Source organism: Hyperolius riggenbachi, chromosome 8 (assembly GCF_040937935.1).
Source record: "Hyperolius riggenbachi isolate aHypRig1 chromosome 8, aHypRig1.pri, whole genome shotgun sequence".
NCBI classification, from domain to species: Eukaryota; Metazoa; Chordata; class Amphibia; order Anura; family Hyperoliidae; genus Hyperolius; species Hyperolius riggenbachi.
In genome coordinates, this window is record NC_090653.1 from 147,739,529 (window position 1) to 147,763,928 (window position 24,400).

The 24,400-nt window shown below is 41.3% G+C and overlaps 1 protein-coding gene across 2 annotated transcripts in view; it reads right to left on the bottom strand.

Moving 5' to 3' along the window:
- Positions 1-598: 598 nt before the first annotated feature.
- CUL4B (cullin 4B) overlaps positions 599-24,400 on the bottom strand; it is a 93,466-nt gene continuing 69,664 nt past the window's right edge. Inside the window, exons 14-21 of one of the 2 annotated variants that reach the window (XM_068251201.1) lie at positions 23,969-24,079; positions 22,475-22,560; positions 19,810-19,908; positions 19,268-19,381; positions 17,354-17,459; positions 17,084-17,256; positions 12,915-13,067; positions 599-10,475 (exon numbers count right to left, since the gene is read on the bottom strand). In XM_068251201.1, the coding sequence (XP_068107302.1) occupies positions 10,380-10,475; positions 12,915-13,067; positions 17,084-17,256; positions 17,354-17,459; positions 19,268-19,381; positions 19,810-19,908; positions 22,475-22,560; positions 23,969-24,079 (938 nt within the window). In that variant the 3' untranslated portion in view covers positions 599-10,379. Of the gene's footprint in view, positions 10,476-12,914; positions 13,068-17,083; positions 17,257-17,353; positions 17,460-19,267; positions 19,382-19,809; positions 19,918-22,474; positions 22,561-23,968; positions 24,080-24,400 lie in introns of both variants that reach the window. The other variant, XM_068251200.1, reaches the window with a different exon arrangement.

Consider the following 24,400-nt stretch of genomic DNA (forward strand, 5'->3'; position numbering starts at 1 on the left):
CTGATCTACAGAGAGCGACTTCTTAATCCTGAGTGAGGACAGGTCTAATCTCCTCACCTGCCTATACAGTGGTTGCCTGAGCGGTAACCCATGTTTGTGAGTATAACAGTCTCACTTATTCATTTCCCTTCGTATCTCTGACATACTACATCATATTGGGCTCTCGATTTCTCTCTTTTCTACATGTGTATGTACAGAACAAAACATTATTATCCAGGCTGTTTTACTTGTTTTATTTTGCTGCCAGAAAGCGTTGATTTTTAGCCATGGAAGTGACAGCTTCTGTCTTGTTACCTTGTCAGGAATATGGTGATCACTGATAAGCACTCCTTTAGGGACACTTAATAAGCTGCCACTGAGCAGAGAAACAAAACTATTTTATCTACTTTGTAAATGTTTACCTATAAAATAAAATCATGGGATATCTAAAATAGTCATTTTAGGAGTAGAAGGATAAATACAATTGTTTCTCAGTTTATTTTCACCTCGAGTTCACTTTAGTAGTGCAGGGCTAAAAAGAAACCATGTTTGTGTTACGTAAGCAGTGAAGTGTTGTCTAGTAGCCAAGCATTCAAAAGGGATGAGAAGAAGCAAATAATTTAGCAACACAAAACTGTTTAATATTTATTAAATGACACAAAATACCTAGATACAGACTCACTCTTCTTTGAAGGGACACATATTTACATTATTTATCATCAACTTAGAAAGACCTTGTACCCTTGTCATACTGGGTATATCAAACATTAAAAAGGTTTTGAGTTTTGCCATAAAAGGCCGTGACCCCGTCACAAGCCTTTTAAATCACATTGAGTGTTTTGATACAGTGAACAGACACAGATATTAGGTTTGTTTTAAAACTATCACTGGAATGAAAATGCTCCCCCAAAACCAAAAAATGGGCAATATTTTCACTCCACTTACTGTAAAACTGACATATGAAAAGTATATTACATTTCCGAATGCTGCTGTACTCTTCAATCTACCTTCTATATAAAATTTCTGCAGAAGGTTGGGGGAAAAGAAAAAAGGTACTATTATAGATAACTAGTGTATAATGTACTCTGGCTACGCTTGACCTTCAAGTCAAGATATGTTTACAAGTGCTCCAATTAACACACCCACGGTCTTCCTCTTTGGCTGATCATCTCAGCTGGGCGTTTCTGAACACCTGATTACTGAAACCTGCATCATGCAAGCCTCACATAGGTATTGCCAATGGGACAGTTCCTTTCCTCCCCATCTAATCAACACTTAGCTATCAAAATAGCTGCCTTATTTACTCCAGCATACATTACTGTCCCACATGAATGTGTGGCAATTTTACACTCATGTTGGAAGTAGTAGACTTGCAAGCTTTATGTTTTCCCAGCTCTGTTGCACTCCCTGCAAACAGCTGGTCTGAGGCCTAATTGCACACCGACTCAAGGAGGGCGTTTAAGAAAAGTGCAGTGAAGAATAATATGAACCTGTGTGCACCTCAAACATTCAATAATGTGAAGTGAAAACAAAAAACCTTCACAGGGATATTTGAAGTGAACCCCAATTCAATCCACTACTCTTCATTGCATGCTTTGTATAAATCATTCCCAAGGAGTTTTTCACCTACGACACAGGTGAAACCACTCTAATAAGGCACTGAGTAATGTGCAGTAAACTTTGATACATCTGATTACACTGACTGGTCTATACAGAGGACAAGTAAAGATCTAATTGGGTGCTGAACTTTGTTCACCATTACCTTGCTGAAAATGCATTTCTACGATTTTGCTCAGGAAGTTGATGAAGTAGATGCACTGATGAAGTCCTGAATGCGTAAACTATAGCGTGTACTGTACCATGCAGTGTGGCAGCATACCTTGAGCGTACTCCCTGCAAACTCTACCCAAAATTGGCCTCTCTCTCATTGACTATGATGGCTGAAGCATCAGTTTTCCACGGACTCTACGCAGCTATCTTAGAGCAGCATAGGTTTCTCTCTATCCAACCCACAGGACAGGCTGAATTTAATTCCTTTTTGTCAAGCTTCTGATATTCCTTCCTGAAGTAAGCTCCCCATACATTCGGCTGTAGAAATGCTGAGTTATGAATGCTCTTAAACTGAATGCACACTATACAATGTGGGGATGCCAAGTGGAATCAAATAAATTCTATGCAACATTGTTGAGACAATGGTTTCATTGTGGGGGCCATAAGAAGAAAAAAAAACAAATAAGCACATATCTTAAACAGAAAAAATACTTAAAACTTATCTGACATTGTCCCCTTTAGGTATGCTATCTAAAGCAAGAAATCCTTTATGTGGAGCAAGCGGCAACAAAAAGAAATTGGTATGCGTTACATCCCAATCACAATGAATAGGCGCACAACCGCTACAAGACAAAATGCAAGCTGCTACTGGTGCAGCGGTCCTGTCATTCTAACAGGTGAATTTCTAAGATTCCCAATTTATTACTAGACAAGTCCTGCATTAGTGACGGCGTGAGCAGACAGGCTTCATGTGACACCAAGGTGAGCTGTAAAATAAAAAGTACGGCCAGTCATGGCAGCGGTCACCAATAGGTTTGGACAGTAGGACAATAGAGATGGAAAAAAGACAAATATTAAAAAATATGAAACCGATTCTGGCCACAAGTTATTTTCCGCTTAAAAGATCACTAGACATAAGCAAAACAGTCATACCAAAAAAAAAAAAAAAAAAAATAAGACTTGACAACTACAAAACAATTGACACCTTTTTGCAACTATAAAAAATAAACCCTTATACATTGAATTTTGTTAGGGTTTAACAGGTTGTATTTGGCACTTGTGAGTAAACTATTGAAAAACAAAAAACCTGGATTCCAAACACTATTCAAAATGAAGCCAAAGTTTCTTAAAACTGAAAGTAGGTGATAAGGCTTAGGCGACGAGTAATGCTAACTGCTCACAAAATACTGGACTCATTAAAATAATATTCAAGGTGGATTCTGCAGACCATGCCCAAAGACCTAAAGTAGTACACAAATTCCAGCACACTGAAAAATATAGGATATAAGCATGCGGAAAAGGTTTTGTGGCCCAACTAAGCCAGGATGTAGTTTTATATTGATGTGGAGAGCAAAAGTCATGTTTCATACACAATACTTTATTTATGCTGCTTTTAGAAAGCAAGAATTAAAAACACTCCATAAAAGGAACAAAGTAAAAGCTGGTAATTGTTTTTTTAACCACACAGGTCCCATTCCATAATAATTTGTACAAAAGTAGTCTACAACATTTGGGCAATGAGGGGAAGCTGATAGGATAGTAAATGCCATGTCTGCTTCTGAGGGCCTTTACTGCAAAGAACACAGTCGTCTGTCCTTATTGCACATATAGGTGAGTTCTGGTCACCACCTGGGAAATGCTGCAAAGACTGAACTGAAAGGACCTGTTCTTCCTTTCATCCGGCACACAGGAGTCCAAGGTATTGCGAAGGGTGTTGGCAGCTAAGCACTGTTTCCCAAATGGTCAACAAAACTCAGCACGATTTCTCCACAACCATTAAGAAAGCACTGCTGTAGTCAAATCTTAAATTTTGAGCTGCAAGAAAGGTAAACATTTGTTAAAGGTTCTGTTGTGTTGTTTTTCAAGTGCCCCTAAACTCTAAATTGAGATCTGCTTTGTTCAAATGAGGTTGGGTACAGTTACTTTCCAAATGTTTTAACATTGTAATCAATTGCCCAAACACTGTCATTGTAGAGGTCTGTGGCGCATGTTTCCCATCTCGTCCACAGCAATTTTGCACTAATCTGACCAGAGCCTTAAAATAACATAATTTCTATACATTCTCTGAGGACTCTAATCAAATCAGTGAAGGCTGCTGTGCTCGAGTTACAAAATGATGTGCAGATAGGACAGCATCTAGGTAGGTTTTAACAACGAAAGAAAATACAATACTCTACATGTAAGCTTTACATATTATATGAACTTTAACATGCATGATTTTCTAACACATACTGTATATGCAAAGAAAAACTATTGCAGTGTCTTTTAATCAGAACTAAACACCTGCACCGTTAGGAGAAAAAAAAAGGCCTCTACTATTCTTCTTCAGAAGCATCTCTCCAGGCTACTATTCATCCAGAAAATGGAGCAAGGGATGATAAGCACATCGTTTTGGTTGTGTGCAGGAAAATAAAGTTAACCCGAGCCGAAACTGTTTCAAAATCAGACCTTAAAGCGGACCCAAACCAAACTTTTTTTTTTTAATTCAAAATATTTAGTTGCACCACTGACACATACCAAGATAAATAAACACTTCTTCAAGCCTATGAGCATTTCAGTGCATGCTTTTCACCCTTCTCTTTTCATTACTAGGGTTATACAGGTGGCAGCCATTAGCAATTCCTCCTTTGCCGGACACCACCTACTCCACCATTTTGCCAGATTCTGCCCCGGCAATTTAAAAGGAAGGGAGGGGTTCCTCCAATCAATGCAAAATATTTTATATTTGTCATCATGCAGCTGAAAAAAGGCTGCTACTATTATAATTTAGAAAATAGATTTTATTTCTGGAATCTTGTATTTTTAATTTGGGTCCACTTTAACCTGAACAGAGGGAAGCCTCAGGAACCTATGGAGGTTTCCCCACGGTGGTCTGAAACCCCCGGTTGCTGAACGCAGCCCCCTTCCACATCAGGGCTGAGCAGCTCGCCTTCCTGTATCATGGCCATGCAGTAGCTGCGCGAGCCTGCCCATGCATGCGCAGTAGCACAGCCCATGGCTCCGGCTTACTGCGCATAGATGGGCTCACACAGCTCTGATAGGATTAGCGACCATGCCTTGTCGCTAATCTTCGAGGGCCGCGCTCAGCGATGGAGTACATCAGACCAGCCAGGGAAGCCTCAATAGGATCCTGAGGTTTCCCTCTCTTTAGGCAAGCATTTAATTTTGTACCAGAGTTTCGGCTCGGGTATACTTTAAATATGCAGGGAGATGGGAATCTAGGGGACATTCTCCACACCAATGTAAAAGAACTGCACATCAATCAATGTTCATTTCAGCATCTATCCCCAATCCTAAGGATGGGGGTTGAAGGACTGAAAAAGAATGGTGACGATTGGGGATGGGTAGAGATTTTGTCCCCATGCACACATCTACAGTAGAATCCCTCTCTCCAGCAAAATTAGATACAAGTTGCTTGGCTGCAAACAAATCGAAATGTTGCTTTAAATAACACTAAAATACAAACAGTCCTGAACAACATTCCAAAATGTTAACATTTTCTTTAATGAAGAAGATTAGCTTTAAAAAAAAATAACCTGGGGAGACTACTTGTGTATGAAACCTACCGAGAAAGTTTTGAAATTATTGGTACAATTGTCAAGAAATATGGAACAGTTAAAAGTTGTCTACTCAGATTTTGCACACAGGGCTTACTGCTTCTCTTGATTACTCTCCTGCAAACAATAAATTGGATGGACTGACGTGGTTTCATAAGCTGTGGAAGTTTTGAGCAACTTGGGTGATTTTTTTTTTACGACTGACCTTTGCTTACACTGTATTGAATAAGCCTCCAGGTTACACATCAGCCATAGCCTAGGGCGAGAAGCACACATGGCGGAGAACTTCCGGAGCTGATGAAATGGCTTCACACCGAATGACCACTTGGAGCATAGTATATGAAAGATACAGCAAATGACACTATGGGAACCTTGGCAGCTAACTTTCAAAGACTCAATTTTTTTTTTTAAGGTAACGTTCCTAAACAAGGCAAGCTAATGTAATATTGTCAGAAACATGTTTAAAAAGACATCCTTCACATGGTTCTTCAACGCAAACCTGGGATTTAAATAAAAAAAACTAAAAAGTTAGATACTTTCAGTAGAGTGAAGCCCCTGGATCCTCCAGAGGCTTCTCTGATTCTTCTTGAGCCTTCCGCTGGTCAGTGACACCCTCTTATTCTTCCTGGTCATGTTCCTGTCCGTGAACAAGTACAGCCTTACCGTGCCTGCGCCCACTCAGCAGCATGGAGGTGCTCGTGCGAGGAGGAAAAAGCTATGCACAAGTGGCTTTGGGCTGCTGCTTAGGTGTGGGCAATCTTATGCCTGTGCAAAATAGGCATGCTCACACCAGTACAGGAACACGGCCGTGCAAACCCATTCAACAAATCCTTGTCAAATGGGTTCAGAGGGTCCCAGTGCTGAAACAGCTTGAGGGGGATGGGGATAGCCTTGATTATGCAGAGGCTTTCCTCTACTGACATCTAACTTTTCCCCAATTTGCATTCAGGTACACTTTCTAAACAATTTAATACAAACCTTGATTTACCCACCATTTTACCCATCCTCAGTAAGCAAAGCTAAACCTCAATGTTGACTTTACATAAAAAACAACCAGCAGTAGTACCAGCGCTGAACATCCTAGTTCACAGCAGCAGAAACACCATGAAGATATGAATTAGCTGATCACAGACACCAAGTGAGTTAACACACAGAATGAACCTTGTGGTCAGTTCAGGAGTATTCATAGTGCTATTCACAGTGAATTAACATCTAAATGGAAACCAGCCAATTATAAAGATGGCAGGAAAATGGGTATTCTGGTGAAACCAATAAAAGTTGTATGTATTAATGCACACGATGCTGCGTTATGTTCAGTCATGCTCTCCCAGTCAGGATGTCTAGCTGCTTCAGCAACAGTGAAGGCATAGAGGGCAGAGAGACATGAAATGGTGAAATTTCTAAAATGACCATATGACCTGTCCACAATTATTAGTCTGTTCGCCTTTAAGACAGAATATTTTAATTCGTAACATAAAACAGAAAGGCAACATTGGTAATCCTGTTCTAGGCTGTATTTACTTCTAACAAAAAGTCTGAGATATCTAAATAAAATTGCAAAATACTAAAAGGTGTGGAACATAAATACAAAGGGTCACAAGGGTCAAAGCAGCAAAGCCCCAGTTGTGGCTCAGTTACCACTTCAATTAAACAGTTGGATTAGTTCTAAAATAAAAAGAACCTGTAGAGATCACAGTAAAATAAGCATGGCCAATTCAATAGACTGAGCACTATATATTGGTTTACTGCATTCCCGAAGTTTAGCTGTGCAATCCTAGTCCTCTGTGTTGCGTCAGGCAGTCAAAGCTCCCTGACTTATAATCATACTGCAGGCTGATTTACCAAGGTAGGCACAAACAAAACTGGTAGAGTTTTGTTGCAGAGTAGTTATTTTTTTCTTTTTTAAAGAACGCCGATTAGCTATCCCAGGCAACCATTTAACTTCAGCCAGAGTTTTGGTAGAACTTAGTTTGATGTTTTAGAAGCATTAATGTTTCAAACTATGTCTGTGTGTTACAGTTTCACACAAGGTTTTTCAAATGTAGCCCAGACGCGATTCATATTGATCAATGGCAAAGTGTCCGCTATCTGGATGAATGCATGCAGCATTGCATGCTACACCGGTGGAAGCGAGAACAACCCCATTTAAAACAATGGGTCCATTCTGCACACCCCACTGCATTAAACAGCAACATCATTGACACAAGAGAAAAGGACCAGATTCTGAAACTTGAGAATGCAGTGATCCAACTTAAAGTTGAAGTAAAGTCACTCTTAAAAAAAAACAACAAAAAAAAAAAAAAACACGTGCACAGCAGCTAACATGGCCCCCATCTCCTATACACGTCATCTCAAGGCAGCTGTTTCAACCTTAGATTTAATTTACATGGGCAATAATGGAAATGCCTGAAAGACTGCAAGCAGTGGTCTTTCAGACATTTACAAAGCCGCCGTCAGTGGTTCTGAAGAAGCTAAACCTGGCCTTTAGCCGTGCTCATTGCAAGCTCAACAAATCACCCTGTAAAACTGTGGCAATACTGCCAAGCTTATCAGTGGCTGAGAGCAATTGCCACACCAAGTCACAGGCTCCACTGGTTAACAAAGTTTTAGAAGGCAACAGAACATCAGTTATTTTTGTCTTCAATCCAGTCCTTGTAAATTAGGTCTGTAACAGACAAATATTGCAAAAAAAAAAAAAAAGTTTAAAATACTATACATACAAGATGTACATTTCTTCCAGAGTAAAATGCACTATAATTTACTATTTTTTTTATGTCACTGTCACATACAGTAGGTAGTGAAAATCTGAAAGATCTTTCATGTTTTGGACTAGTCCATCTCGTGGGGGATTATCAGTAATTTCATATCTACAAAAACACTTACTGAATGATACTCAGTCCAACTGTCAAATAAGCGTGTAAACAAATAGGGTAGCTGGCTGACATCTTTGTATAGATTTTTCCCTAGGAATATTTATTTTATACAGAAAAAAGTAATACTGAGAATTTTCCAAATCTGTCAGCTTTTTACTACCTACTGTAAGCAACATAGGAAAAAATATAGTATATTTTACTTTGGTAAAAATGTACATTTTTTTATGTATGTATTTTAAATTGTACTGTTTTTATGCACTAGTGGTCATTTTATTACCACACCCAGCAGCTTTTAGGCTTAGCTGGCAAAGACAACAAACAATAATAAGGCTGGGTGTAGCCACAATTACTATGCAATAAGGGTTTAAGCCTGAAAATAATAATGGCATATCTATATTTTGAGATTTAATGGGCCTCGATTCATAAAGCATTACCTCATGCGGTAATGCTGAAAACAGCAGACTTTACCGACCATTTAGCAAAATGTCAATTCATAAAGGCTGTTACCGCATGAAAAGCTGACGTTACCGACCAGGGAGATAAATTACCGACTTGGCTGTAGTTACCGACAACACGTCAGTAAATTGTCAGCAAATGTCAATTCATAAAGCCTTCAACAAGCGGTAAGCCTGGCGGTAGTTACAGACACCTCTAGTGAGGCAATAACAAGTTACCGATAGCTCTGACAGCTCTGATTAATGCAAAAGTGCAGAGAGCCGAAGTCTGTTTGAGTCATCAGTGGAGAGAGCCAGAGAGCCCTCTGTGTGAGTCATTTCTGCAGGCAGGGAAAGACTGTGTGACTCATCTGTCTGAGTCATCAGTGGGAGAGCCAGAGAGAGCAGTCTCTGTGATTCATTTCTGCAGGGCAAAGAGAGAATCGAGACACTGCTATACTCTACCGCTCAATGGGCTGCGGTAATTTACCGACCTCCAAGGGCAGCTGGGGAAATCTTTATGAATTAGCACACAGACCGGGAAAATACCGCACTTTTTATTGCACTGCTGTTTATGAATCGAGGCCATAATGGAGAGGGGTCATAACTGCAGTGCTAGGTTTTCTCTCTTTTTTTTTTCAACTTTAGTTCAACTTTTAAACATCACATTTACTTTATTGAGCATGCTGATTTAACTATTGCCCCTCCAGTGTTATTTTCTAACTGAACTTACAGCTGAAACTATATATTTTTTTAAAAATAAGATCCAAACTAAGTATGCTCCAATTCGGCTTGCAGTTAAGGTGAAAGTAAAGACATCTATTTGGAGCGCAGATCCAATTAACCTTTTGATAAAGGCACAAAATACTAATCCTACACGACACTGTCTTGAGCCAGTCACTTTTATGTTTGCTAGAAAACCATCCAAACCAGCCAGGTGAGGCCCGGGGGGAGGGGGGTGGATTAGGAGGTTGGGGAGGAGAGCCTCATCAATGACAAAAAGGTTGTGCTGGAGGCCATGTGACAAAATTCAACACAACTTTTACAAATTCAAGACAGGTTAACTGGTTAAAGCAATATCAAACCACAAACAGGACAAAAAAAGTTTTATGTACAAGCAAGTGTTGCTCATAGTGTTTAGCAGAATGGCCATAAAATATCATGATGAATTCTCCCACAGTCACCTTCCAGCTTAGTCCACACGTATTTTTGTAGGTAATACACACCCCTTATGTGTACAGAGGGAGCTCCCAATTAACTCATCTTTGAATGTAAATGTTGGGTACAATGTCTCTCTTATCTTATTTTCTTTTACAGAAGCACCAATTGTCCAGGGTAGGTTTAAATAGATGGCTTGCAACTCTGGGCATCATTGAGCCTCTATGCATGTGTTTAGCTGACTAGGTTGTAAAACAGTTTGCATGCAGCTTCAAAGCGCAGAAGATACTATGGTGGTTCCGCATCTTTTACAGCCTTAACAGGTCATGGGACCGTGTAAAAAGACCATCCATTGGCAGGACAGACAAGAGCCCCCAAAATAATACTCTGACAGATTGCTGTGCACATCCTTCTAAATAACATGCAAACAAAGAGTTCAACAGCATTCTTGGTAAATGTAAAGTTTACTCTTTAAAACGGGCATTGTAAATTGTTGGAAGATCCTTCTATTTTCCTCTTCACCCAGAAGCTGATGGCATACAAAGTTCATTTCATGGGACCAACAGGCTAATTTTTTTATCCGCTAGATGCCCATTAAGAAAGGCTTTTTATGCAACGTAGTTGTATTGGTTTGAGTTCTCTTTATCTCTTTCCATGTAGTCCCTGTCTATTAAGGATTCTATTCTTTTCTTGAGATCTGCGGGCTAGAAAAAAGAAGAAAAAAAGAGAACGTTAGTTTTAAGCCATCATCATAAAAGGCAACCTTAAACAAAGAGGAATATGCTTGGCTATATGCAAACTTGCTTGGCTATCATGCTGAACCCTCAGCTTTATTAGGGTCTGTAGTCACACCTTGAGCAAACATGCCAGAGAAGTCAGAGTTGACTACAACACCTGATCTGCATATATGTTCAGAGTTTGTGGCCCATATGCAATTCTCCTGCGTTTTTCTCCTCGGTGACATTTTCACGCTGTCAAAAAATAAATTTGAAACCCCCAGCAAGCAAGAAAATACTCAAAATAATTTTGATAGTACTTTTTCAACAACTTTTTGGTATTTTTTCAATTTTAAAATGCTGAAAAGTTATGTTAAAGAGAAGATGAAAATTATCTCCTAGGAGATAACACAAGAGAAAAATTAATGGGCCAGTGACTCAAAGTATGAAGCCCGAATCTACAAGATCCGATTCTTTGTGCGATTCGTTTATGATCCGATTAAATCCGACATGTCCGATCGGGATTTGATTCGATTCAATTTGTCATTGCAAAACAATAACAAATCGAATTGAATCGAATCACGATCGGACATGTTGATTTAATTGGATCATACATAGAATCGTAATGGATTTGCACAAAGAATCGGATCGCGTACGTGGGGCTTAAGTGGTGGAAGAATGGCACAGTAAACAGGCAAGTAGCAATACATTCACCAATACCCATCTCTATATGCCTTTTAGCTTACTTTTTTCTTATATTGGTCTTATAGGACAACTGAAGTGAGAGAAACATGGAGGATGCTATATTGGTTTCCTTTTAAACAATTCACATTGCTTGATTAGAATCAGATCGGACATGTTGGTAATAATCAATCTGGCAGTAAATCTGCCAGAAAATCTCATTGTGTGTACCAGGCATTAGAGACAGGATCAGCAGGACAGCCAGGCAATTGCAGCCTCCTTATCAGTCTCATTTCAGGCATCCTTTAAAGCACACAATATAAAAAACTGCAATATAATTTTTATTCACACAGACAACCCACATATAGCAAATAGTTCTATGCCAAATGGTGAGTATACAAAGCATTAGAGGAACTTTACTGTTTAACCTCCCTGGCGGTAAGCCCGTGCTGAGCACGGGCTATGCCGCCGGAAGGCACCGCTCAGGCCCCGCTGGGCCGATTTGCATAATTTTTTTTGCTACACGCAACTAGCACTTTGCTAGCTGCGTGTGCAATGCGATCGCCGCCGATCCGGGGCTATTCGTCGCACCGTGCCCCCCCCAGAGCGCTACCTGGCCAATCAGTGCCAGGCAGCGCTGTGGGGTGGATCAGAGTCCCCTTTGACGTCACGACGTTGATGACGTCATCCCGCCTGTCGCCATGGTGACGGGGGAAGCCCTCCAGGAGATCCCATTCTTTTAACGGGATCTCCTGATCTCCGATCGCCGGAGGCGATCGGAGGGGCTGGGGAGATGCCACTGAACTATCATGTAGCGAGACCTTGTCTCGCTACATGAAAAAGAAAAATTAAAAAAAAAAAACAACGGATTTGCTGCCCCCTGGCGGATTTGTAGCAAACCGCCAGGAGGGATATAACCATGAAAAAATTACTATATGCACTACATTTAGCGTTTACCCATTTGCCCGATAAGTCGAATGACGAAACGCGTAGGGCGGAGCTTAGGAGTCACGCGGGACGGAAGGAGGAAGTAATCCAAGCGGGGACTGTGGCGTGCAGCGGAGATCCGACCGCGGCGGTGCTGGCACACATAGATAAGCGCTTGTGAACTGGAATCTTGTACGCATATTTTATGCAGTGTTTTAGTAATAAATAGGTTTTTTTATGCTATGCGAGTCCTGCTTTTTATACTTTGAAGGTTTAATCCGTTGCTGCCCAGGTTGGAGGGCTTTTATGCTGGAATACAAAAAAATATCTGGTGAGTGAGACTCACGAAGGGGGTGAAAAGTATTCCCCCCCCCCCCCCCCCCGTGTTCCCTCTGTATGTGGGTGGAGGTCATCTTTTACACAACTGTGTGAAGTGAATCACTGGGTGGTTCATAAAAAACAATACTGCACTATATTCCGATTCCTTTACAGGGAAATCCTATACTCGCGCTGAGAGATCAGGATTGTGATCGCAACTTTTTATCTGGACTGGATTGTAATTGAAGTGTGTGTACTCAAGTAAAGTCTGCGGATCCCCTATATATACACCGGTGATATTGGTGCTATATACATATATAGATTTTTACTAAGTGCTGTGGAGCGCAGTTCCTCTTTGCCTCGTGGAGGTATCATTGACTTTACTATTATTATTATTATTGCGCTCTTAGCTTTTTTATTTGGTAGACTCAGGCAGGGTTCACAGTTTGCTCTTTGAAGAATGCAATAAGTCCTACAAATATGATCAAAACAATGACTTACCTTCACTGGAAATTTAAGTTGATTGTACACTTCAGAAACCAAGAGATTGTGGCTAAGTGTCTTCCTCATCTTCATGATTCTTACAATTGCTGCATCAATTTGGTATTGCCGGTCCTGAAATACTCGTTCTGTAGTGCTGGCTTGTTCCTCTACCTTAAACCACCAAAAATACACACAGTGAGCGAATCAAAGAATATACCGCAAGTCGTCCTGCACAAAGCTCATATGTCCCTTATCACTTATGACAGGAACGTGACCATTCGGCCCCGTTCACATCACAAACACGGATGGCCATGCGGGCGGAACGCACACCATCCACGTTTGTGTGTGTTGCGTGGCTGATCCCGTCACTGAAAAGTGAATGGGACAGCCACACCTTTTTGCAAAAAATGCATGCAGCATGCGTTCCCGGACCGCACAGGTCCGGAACGCATGCAGTGTGAACATCAGAGAGTGCACTCTATGCACTGTCTGATGTCGTGCGTGTCGGCCTGCCGCACACGTTTCCAAAACGCGGCTGGAAACGCGTGCAGTGTGAATGGGGCCTTAAACAGGAAGTAAACGTTCTTTAACAGACTGGGAAACAAGTTGCCTCAGTCATTTTCTGATTGCTTGCCCCCCCCCCCCCCCCCCCCCCAAAAAAAAGGCTCAACAGCATGTTTGTATCTTTAAAGAGCCACTTAAGTCATCTAAAAAAAAATGAGTTTTACTCACCTGGGGCTTCCCTCAGCCCCCTGCAGCTGATCGGTGCCCTCTCCGTGTCTTTCCGATCCTCCTGTCCCCGCCGGCGGTGGCTACTTGCCGCAATAGCAGTATAGGGGCGATATTGTCCCAGCCTGACGGCCGGTGACGGCGAAACCGGAAATAGCTGCCGGCGGGGAAAGGAGGATCGGAGGGACACGGCGAGGGCACAGATCAGCTACAGATGACTGAGGGAAGCCCCAGGTGAGTAAAACTCTTTTTTTAGATGACTTAAGATTCACTTTAAAGGATGTGCGAAGTGAGACATTAGAAACGCAGTATGCTCGAGGTGACACAAGCGGCAAGGGCGCATGTCTGCGCATGCACAGGAGACCCAACCCGTCCTGGGGTTGCCGATTTTCACCCGCTGACAGCGGGAGACTGGAGAGGACTGGAGCCGCGGCGAGGGACAGAGTGACTTGTAGGGGCAGGAAGAAGCCCCAGATAAGTAAAGATAGTTTTAATGCCTCACCTCGTACGTCCTTTAAGGGGAACATAAGCAGTATGGAGCCGCCCATCTTAAAGTGAACTGAGCACCTTTTTAGCACTCAGGACATTTCAATAGCACATGAAAAATGCATGCCAACAATCTGTTTCATTATTAAAATAAACTTTCATTTTACCTTGTATTTTACAATCAAAGTAGTTTTATTAGCCTGTTTTAGCAAGCCTGACCGTCCCCAGAGATCTCAGGAAGCTAATTGTTTTATTGAGCTAATTACCCAGAAGTAAATTCCTTTTCATCAACAAAGGGGGTGGGTAATTAGGACTGTTTCTTCAAAGACATTGTGTGTGTCAAACAGTCCTAATTACCCACCCCTTTTGTTGATGAAAAGGAATTTACTTCTGGGTAATTAGCTCAATAAAACAATTAGCTTCCTGAGATCTCTGGGGACGGTCAGGCTTGCTGAAACAGGCTAATAAAACTACTTTGATTGTAAAATACAAGGTAAAATGAAAGTTTATTTTAATAATGAAACAGATTGTTGGCATGCATTTTTCATGTGCTATAGAAATGTCCTGAGTGCTAAAAAGGTGCTCTGTTCACTTTAAGGAGTGCTCCCAAAACCTCAGAGGGCTCACAGAGGTGTATTCTACCAGTTGGTTGAATAGCTGTAACGGTGGTGACATTGCTGTAAAGAGGGGATTAAAAGGGCACAGGGCCTTCATGTTCCATATGCAAGTATGACTTTTTTTTCATTACAGTTTTACTTTAAGAATCAGGGTCAAGCAGGAGGAGAGAATACAACCACAATTTCAGTATGAAAAAACAATTGGCTTCTGGATATTGACCTGACCACATGGTAAACAATACAGACCCATTTCCTTGCCACAGACTACAGAATTAGTAAAAGTTAGATTTACCAATTTTTTAAAGGATACCAGAGCTGAAAATCTTTAGAGAAATGGGGGGAGCATGTAAAGTTAGCTGGCCTGATGGTCACCACTCCCCCCGTTCTCCTGTGTCCCCCTCGTTGTCTAAAGCCCCCCAGCGGACTCTACTGCGCAGGCGCTAGCATGGCTTGTACGCATCCCTGTGGTGGACACTGTCCACCAGTGTGGTGGACACTGTCGACCACACTCTACTCCTACAGATCCTTTCATCTATAGGAATAAAGGACCTCTCTCTCTCCTGGATATCTTCCTACCTGTCTGGAAGGACTTTCACTGTTTCTTATTCAGATCAGGCCTCCTCTTCACATCCTCTGTCTGTAGGGGTACCTCAAGGCTCTGTCCTCGGTCCCCTCCTCTTCTCCATCTACATGCACGGTCTTGGTAACTTAATCAGCTCATTCGGTTTCCAATACCACCTATATGCAGACGATACACAACTGTACCTCTCGGCCCCAGACCTTAACTCCCTCCTCACACGGGTTCCCGACTGCCTGTCCGCTATCTCCTCTTTCATGTCCTCTCGCTTCTTAAAACTCAATATGAATAAAACTGAACTAATAGTCTTTCCACCATCCCTGTCCACCCCTTTGCCTGATATTACAATAAATGTTAACAACACGTCTATAACATCAGTTCCCAAAGCACGGTGCCTGGGGGTAATATTTGATTCTTCTCTCTCATTTACTTCTCACATTAACTCCCTAACCAGCTCCTGCCATTTCCAACTGAAAAACATAGCACGTATCCAACCTTTTCTCTCCCATGACACAACCAAAATGTTAGTACATGCTCTTATTATATCTCGATTGGACTATTGCAATATATTGCTTGGTGGACTTCCAACTAACCGACTAACACCGCTCAATTCTGTACTGAACTCTGCTGCTCGACTCATTCATCTCTCCTCTCGCTCTTCCTCTGCTGACCCTCTCTGTCAAGCTCTTCACTGGCTACCAATTAATGAGAGGATTCAGTTCAAACTCTTAACCATAACCTACAAAGCTCTCCACAATCTCTCTCCCCTGTACATCTCCTCACTAGTCTCCAGATACCAACCCAACCGCAATCTCAGATCTGCACACGAGCTTCTTCTATCCTCTTCTACAATTACCTCCTCACATTCACGTGTACAAGACTTCTCACGTGCCTCACCCCTCCTCTGGAATGCCCTTCCACAACACATCCGCCACTCTCCCACCTTTGAAATCTTTAAACGCTCCCTCAAAACCCACCTTTTCCGACAAGCATATTCTCTAGCTTAGGCCATGCACCCACTAAATAACCTAATTACGCACTGCCTGTACATATACTGTATACTTCCCCCACCTCTTGTTTCCACCCCATTCCTTTAGATTGTAAGCTCGCAAGGGCAGGGCTCTCACCCTTTTGTGTCATGGAATGTTATTAATTCAATTGCTTGCACACTGTTAGAAATTTATACATTTTAGTCATCCTGTTAAATCAAATTGTAATCAGCAGTGCTGTATCTTGTATCAGTGTTCATATTTTCATGTATATCATTGTCTGTATCATTATGTATCCCTTGTTTGTTTGCTTACATTGTACAGCGCCACGGAATATGTTGGCGCTTTATAAATAAATAATAATAATAATAAATAATAATCCCTCAGTGGGTGCCCGCGCACAGGTAATCATGTAATCATGACGTCATGCGCAGAGCGCTCCCGCACACTGAGGGATGTGCGCAAGCCGGGCTAGCACCTGCACATTGGAACCGGACTCCGGCAACCCAGAAGAGGGCACCAGAGGGCTTTAGGTGACAAAGGAGGGTGACACAGGAGAAAGTGGGGAAAGCGGTAGCAATCAGGACAGTTCACTTTACGTGCTGGCTCCCTCAGTTTCTCTGAACATTTTCGGTTCTGGCATCCTTTAAGTTCATAACTGCATTAAAAAGGATTTTTTTTTTGCCTGAAGATCATTTTTAATAGAAAAAGCCTTGCGCAACTGGCCTAAAAATTCTGACCTTACCAATATACATTTCAACATCAGCTATGTTAAAAACAGAAAAATACCGTTTCCTTCATCTGTATCTGATTGATCCTTATTCTGAAGAGTTGGTGCCTGAATTCATCATTGAATGTAAACTTGTCTCCATCATCTACATCTTTACTCCTTGGATTCTTAACCAGTACTCTGGCTCTTCCACAAGCCAGTGATTGGAGCGTTCTCCTTAACTCACTATCCTCTGATAAAACAAAAACATAAAAAGTACATTGCTATATGTAAATTTAAGTTAATTATCACAAACAACTGCAAACATCATCATTATCTGCATATACTACCAATGCCAGTTGCTTGTCTGATGTCTTCAAAACTGAACTCCTCTCCCTCATTGAACATGAGCAGTACAAGAGTTTGGAAAAGTGAAACCTGCAGCTCTTTTCTACCCTACAGAAAAAGAACATAAAAATAATATTTTGCCATGATAATAACCTTCAAGCTGTGCAGTTAATACAACCACCAGCTCCCAGGCTAGAAAGTACACACAGAAATAAAATGAACCTAAAGCAAACAATACAAGAAAAATTTAAAGTTAAATACCTCAGTAGAGGGAAGCCTCTGAATAGTTCAGACTTCGATCCATCCACGAGTCCACCGTTCTAGTGTAGGGTCACTTTCAAAATATCAAACAAGAGCTTGTTTGATATGTTCTCATGGCTGCACTGTGCATGGTCTGCACCTTCGCAGTAGCATGAAGCTGTACAGCTCTTTCATCCATGCATGAGTGGCTTTGTGCTACTGTGCAGGCACGGACCATACTTGCGCAAGCACAATACAGGCACACTCATACACACATGGAAGCACAGCCACAACGTGAAGAGGGTTCCGGATAGCAGCAGTGGGGGAGAGGATGACACTGAAAGCTTGTAGGCCATCCAGAGGCTTCCCTCTACTTAGGTATCGAACATTTTTTAAAAAGTGAAAGTTTTGCTTTAAATTACTGAACAGCACTTTTTTTTTTACAGCTTAACTAAACCAAATACTGAACAATGAAAAATCTATAGCAATCAGGCTGACTGGAAGGTGGTAGACACAGTAACAGTTTAATGGACCAAATGTGCTAGGACAGTGATGGCTAACCTTGGAACTCCAGCTGTGGCAAAACTACAAATCCCATCATGCCTCTGCCTCCCCAAGTTATGCTTAGAGCTGTCAGAGTATTGCAATGCCTCATGGGACTTGTAGTTCCACCACAGCTGGAGTGCCAAGGTTAGCCATCACTGCGCTAGGAACTGAAGAAAAAAAAAAACTTCTCCTCCTGTCTGGATTCAGCTAGTGGGAAGAACCTTTAGGTGTAGCCACGTGAAACCAAAAGTAGGAAGAATAGATGGTTGAGTGGATTCCCCAACAGTCCTGTATTACAGTGCTGTTATATCCCACAATGCAATGAGGGTCACAGACAGAAAACACTGTGGGAGTAGTTTCACCACAATATGAGCCATACTGACTCCCCCTGAAGATCTATTTGAGAAAAGGTAAAGATTGCTAATGGGCAAGGGGGTAGAGGCTACTTATGGGGATGAAGTCTAATCCTGGGTTAAAGTTCCTCTTTAAGTCCCAATGGATGTGTGCACACTTACAGCCAACAGCCACACAAAGCATTATTCAATTTGAAAATTAAACTTCCAATTACAACAAACCTTTCAAATTTACTTTTGCACAATGTTGTATTTAGTTGGGCTTTTGCTTATTCACTAGTGGCCAAGGTTAAAGGATACCCGAAGTGACGTGACATGATGAGATAGACATGTGTATGTACAGTGCCTAGCACACAAATAACTATGCTGTGTTCCTTTTTTTCTTTCTCTGCCTGAAAGAGTGGCTGACTCAGTCCTGACTCAGACAGGAAGTGACTACAGTGTGACCCTCACTGATAAGAAATTCCAACTATAAAACACTTTCCTAGCTGAAAATGGCTTCTGAAAGAGGTAAAAAGGGGAATTTCTTGTCAGTGAGGGTCACACTGTAGTCACTTCCTGTCAGGATCGAGTCAGCCACTTACATAGCTGATATTTAACGCTTTCAGGCAGAGAAAGAAAAAAAAGGAACACAGCATCGTTATTTGTGTGCTAGGCACTGTACCATACACATGTCTAACTCATCATGTCACATGTCACTTCGGGTATCCTTTAACAAGTAGGCAGAAAACAACAAAGAGTAGAGCTTGCAATAATGATTTAACTGTTAGAACTTGCCTCATTGAACTCTGCTTTTAAGACACACTGTCCAAGCGTGGACTGCCACTGTAGCTTCCTGCCACTGTGCTTCCCAAGGTAAAAGGTTTTGAAAATTTCCTGAAGTTTCACCATCTAGACAAATAGGGGAAAAAAGGGCATAAATAAATAAATCATACGGTGAGAGAAATACGGAAGCAGCTAGGCTTATTCTTTTTTTTTTTTTTTTTATAGAAGCATGGCTTCTATTCAAGAAGCCTTATGACAACTCAATTACAAAACAAAAATAAAAAGGGCTATGCTATTTGTCACTGATTGAAGGAAATTATTATTGTGCTGCGTCGCATTTGACTATTTATGACTATTATATTAAAGTGATGTTTGTTAAAATACATTTATGTTTTGGGCCTTTAAAGCCTCATTATTTGTTTTCAATTTGATTGGGGTACGATAAGAGGAGTGGCTACTATTTTGAATATTGTTATTAAACACGTACTTATTGAGTTCTACTGAAACATCAACCTTGCATATTAGTACATAACACAAAAATAATCTAAACTTACCTCAGGGGGTAGGTGGACTTCCATAGGCACGTAGGTTGGCCAGTAACCCATTGTAAGGATATTCACAGTTAATTCTATATTACCAGGAACATTCTGATTCTGCATATACTGAACAAAGAAATATGTTTTAGCAAGTTCACATTTTTCAAAAAAGTAAACACAAAATAACTTTCCTGAAAGCCATAGAACATTTTGAATGCTGCTTAAAAAGTGTATTTAAAGATAAGAACTGAATACAACTGGTGCACATGAACACTGGGACGCAGCTTATAATAGAAAGAATATGTACACATACGCTATGGAATACCCAGATAGCTCAAGGTGACCCAAACCCACTAGGAAGGCATAAGGGTTCTTGAAGAGCCCAAAATTCCCACTTACCAAAAAAAACAAAAACTATACTTCATATAAAGGTTTCTTCTTAAAGCAGAAGGCATTTGCAAGATCTTCCATGATGTATGCCAAGTTTTTAAAGGACAACCAAGGTGACATGTGGCCTGATGAGATAGATGTGTATGTACAGTGCCAAGCACACAAATGACTATGCCGTGTTCATTTTTTTCCCCCTGAAAGGGTTGAACATTAGATATGAAAGTCACCGTTTCTTTCCGGGTCGGGACTGGGTCGGACTATAGCATAACCCTCACTGGTAAGTAATTACAGCCATTAAACACTATCCAGTCAGTAAATGGCTTCTGAGAGCAGAAGAGTTAAAAAGGGTTAACAGTTCATATATTTGAGCCTTGGGATATTTCAATGAAGGTGTCATTGAGCAAAGACAAAACAGTAAAAACTTAAAAACTAGATTTAAATATAAAACTGATATCTAAAAAAAAATTAAAAAAAAATTAAAAAAATTTGGGAGGAGGAGGCAGATAGATAGAATTGTTTATCTCATCAGTTTATTTTCACTTCGAATGTCCTTTAAAGCCATAAAGAGGAGAATATTTAGCAGTGATGCATTATATCTTAATGCCATATCAGTCCATGCCATGCACTACGAGAAGCAGAAACTCTGAAACTGGCTGTATGAATGTTGGATTGCCTCTGTAAAATGTATAATCTGTAGGCTCACTATACACCAGCGGTTTCAGGGTGTGTGCCTGGCATTCAGAGAGATTAACCACTGCCGTACCCTGGTCATTTTCAAAGTTCAGCTCTGATTACTTTGGCAATAACTTAATCAATAATTATCCCAATTAAATGACTTTTTCCCCAGGACAAATTAGGCTTTTAGGGGCTGATATTTGTTTTTCATAATTACCTTATTTTCTATGCATTTTAAAACTAAAATATGGAAAAAAGTGAAAGATACACAATTTCAGACAGATCGCCGCACGCTTCTGTGCGCGTTCTCGCCTCCTTTCGGTAGTGGGGAGATCAATGAATGGGAGTGCAGATCCCATTCATTGATCGAAGTCCCCATTTCAGTGATCGCCGGCATCAATGAGATGCCTGCGGACTATGTAATTACAGAAGTAACACATCCAAGTATCAAGTCCTGTTAGTGTACTAATAGTACGCTCAGGAAAATAATGCGCGAGGACATCTTGTGGCCAAATAGTAAAATTACACACACAATTATTTTATATATTTATAAAAATATACATATACCATTAAAATTAACTCCTTACCTCCCACACTCTCCCATAGTTACCCAAATAAAATATTTGCATACAAAAAAAGACATACATAAATGGTTACCTTAGGGACTGAACTTTAACTACTTAAGGACCAGGGGATTTTCCCCTTGTCTGTGCAGCGTGGGCTTTTTAGCCCACAGCACAGATCGTGTTGGCAGCAGGGCGATCAGACTCGCCCCCTTTTTTCCCCACTAGGGGGATGCCCTGCTGGGGGGGGTCTGATCGCCGCCGGCTATAACTGATTTGCGGGGGGGCTCCTCAAAGTCCCCCTCCGCAGCGTTTTCCGCCCTCCTGTCCTCTCCCTCCTGAGCTGGGCTGCGCAGGACGGATATCCGTCCTGCGCATTGTAGGATAGGCTTCAGCCTATCATATGCTGGCGATCCCCGGCCAATCAGAGGCCGGGGATCGCCGATCTGCATTACGGCGCTGCTGCGCAGCAGCGCCGTATGATGTAAACAGCGGGGATTTCTTCCCCGCGTGTTTACATTTTGCCGGCGAGCCGCGATCGGCGGCTCTCCGGCTGTTCACGGAGACACCCTCCGTGAACTGACATGGAAAGGCCGCTCGAGCGGCCGCCATGGAAAACCACGTAAGACCTGCCGACGCCTATCGGCGTTAGGCAGTCGTTAAGTGGTTAATATGTATGTCAAGAGGGTATATTACTGTTATCTTTGAATGATGGGCTTGTAATTCGTTATGGATGCAAAACAAAAAAAATGCACCTCTATTTCCAAATAAAATATTGGTGCCATACATTGTTCTAAAGAAATGGGTCGGCAGCTGCTATGTAGTGGATCCCAGGCGACCCGCTGGGAGCGGAGCTGTGGCAAGGGACACATAAGCCTCCAGAGGCTGAAGGAAGCCCCAGGTAAGTAAAAAAAAAAAAATTGTTTGCCGGATATTTCCTTTAAAGCTGAATTATTGCAAATACCTTCTGTTTTAGGTAGCCAAATGTATATTTATATAAAGTGTTCATATATACTGATGAGCCTTGTCAAAGTAAGGTCTGGTCGGTTGTATACCTGCTTAAAGTGAACCATGATGTCTTTAGACAGTTCCATGTCTTTAAACATCCCTTCAAGCTTGCTGGTAAAGGCAGCTCCACATTCTGTAAAATATCAGTTTATTTTGTTAGAACATTAAAAAAAGGATTATTATATTAGTATTTGATCACTTACGGTTCAGACTAATCACACACAAACTTTACAGATAGTACTTTATGGATAATGATCTTTAGAAAGCTAAACAAACGCCCCAAGAAGGTATAAAGTTCTGACATTTCATACATTCCAAATTGAAACCCTGGGCATAAAAAAAAAAAAAAAAAAATGCCTCTAGGAAGGTGGTGGTCCCTGCCCCTCATCTTTCCTTTGCAGGTGTCTTCTGCTCCACTGCTGTGATGGCAGTGAAAAGTCTCCAGCCGCTACCTCCATGGTAAATTACACACCTCACACACCTTCCAGAGGCTGGTACTATGGGAATTCAAAGCAGAGAGAAAGATGGACGCCAGAGGATGGGGACATGTGCCAAATACGCTACAGCAGTATGGGAGCAGAAGACACCTATAGCGAAGCAAAAAACAACTGAGACTTGAGAGTGTGATCATAGTGAGAAGAGTATTTATTTTACTCTTTTTATGTTTTTTTCTTGGAATGGCCCATGAATTGCACCTGAGGTTTTTCAGTAGCCTTATAGAGGGCTGCCAGGCAACTGGTATTGTTTAAATAGAAAATAAATATGGCAGCCTTCAGATACTTAAAAAAGAGAAAGAAAAGCACTGCAATAGGCAAAAATGTAACTCCCAAAATGTGAGTACATCAACAATCAATTATTGAAAAAAAAATCTAACAGAAAGACTTTACACTAACCAACACTTGCTACAGGTTTTCGCTAGAATTCTACTTAAAAGGAATGTCCGGCAAAAAAAAAAAAAAAAAAAAAAAAAAAAATTCCCTGGGGCTTCTACCAGCCCCATGCAGCCATCCTGTGCCCTCGTAGTCACTCACTGCTGCTCCGATCCCCCTCCGCCAGTTAGTTTTGTTTTTGCCGACCTCGGGGGTCGGCGGGCCGCATTACGTACTTTTTACGCATTCCCACTGGTGCAGGAACATTAATACATATGTTTTTACGCGTTAGTGGTTCAACGCGTAAAAATTTATGAGTTGAACCAGTAATGTGTAATAACGTATGTATTAATGTTCCTGCACCAGCAGGAATGCGTAAAAATGTACGCAATGTGGCCCGCCAACCCCCGAGGTCGGCAAAAACAAAACTAGCTGGCGGAGGGGGACCGGAGCAGCAGAGAGTGACTACAAGGGCACAGGATGGCTGCATGGGGCTGGTAGAAGCCCCAGGTAAATTAATTTTTTTTTTTTTGCCGGACAATCCCTTTAAGCATCAACATGTATAAGACTCCCTATGGTCCTACTTCTCTCACAAGGCTAGCAGGCCTTTATACAAGCATTTTACAAGAACAAAGCAGGGAAAGGGCATGAGAAGCATGGCTGTATTCTTACCATGTTTAAGTTTGGAAAGCATAGATTTTTCAGCATCCACGGAAGCACTTTTCCCAACTAAGAGCCTTTTTGCCAAGTCTTTTTTATAGAAGGCCTCAAAAACATCCTTTCCTGCAAGGAAAATTTACATTCACCATTTTATTCATAGTTACAAGTGTTGTGAAGTAATGGTAGAGACAAAAATAATGGGACTTTTCCTGACAGGTATAAAAAAAAAATCTGCTATTTCTACTTAAAAGCTCTTTGGCCCATGAGCTCTCTCTTTTCTATACTATTCCATGAGTCAATATTTCAGAACAAGTCACTAAGTGGCAGTGAAGTTCCACTCAAACATCCAATCATGTGCAGAAACAGAACATCTCTGGACACAGCTGGATATTTGACGCAAACACAATGTACAAAATTGAAGTACTTGAAGCAAGAACAAACCCT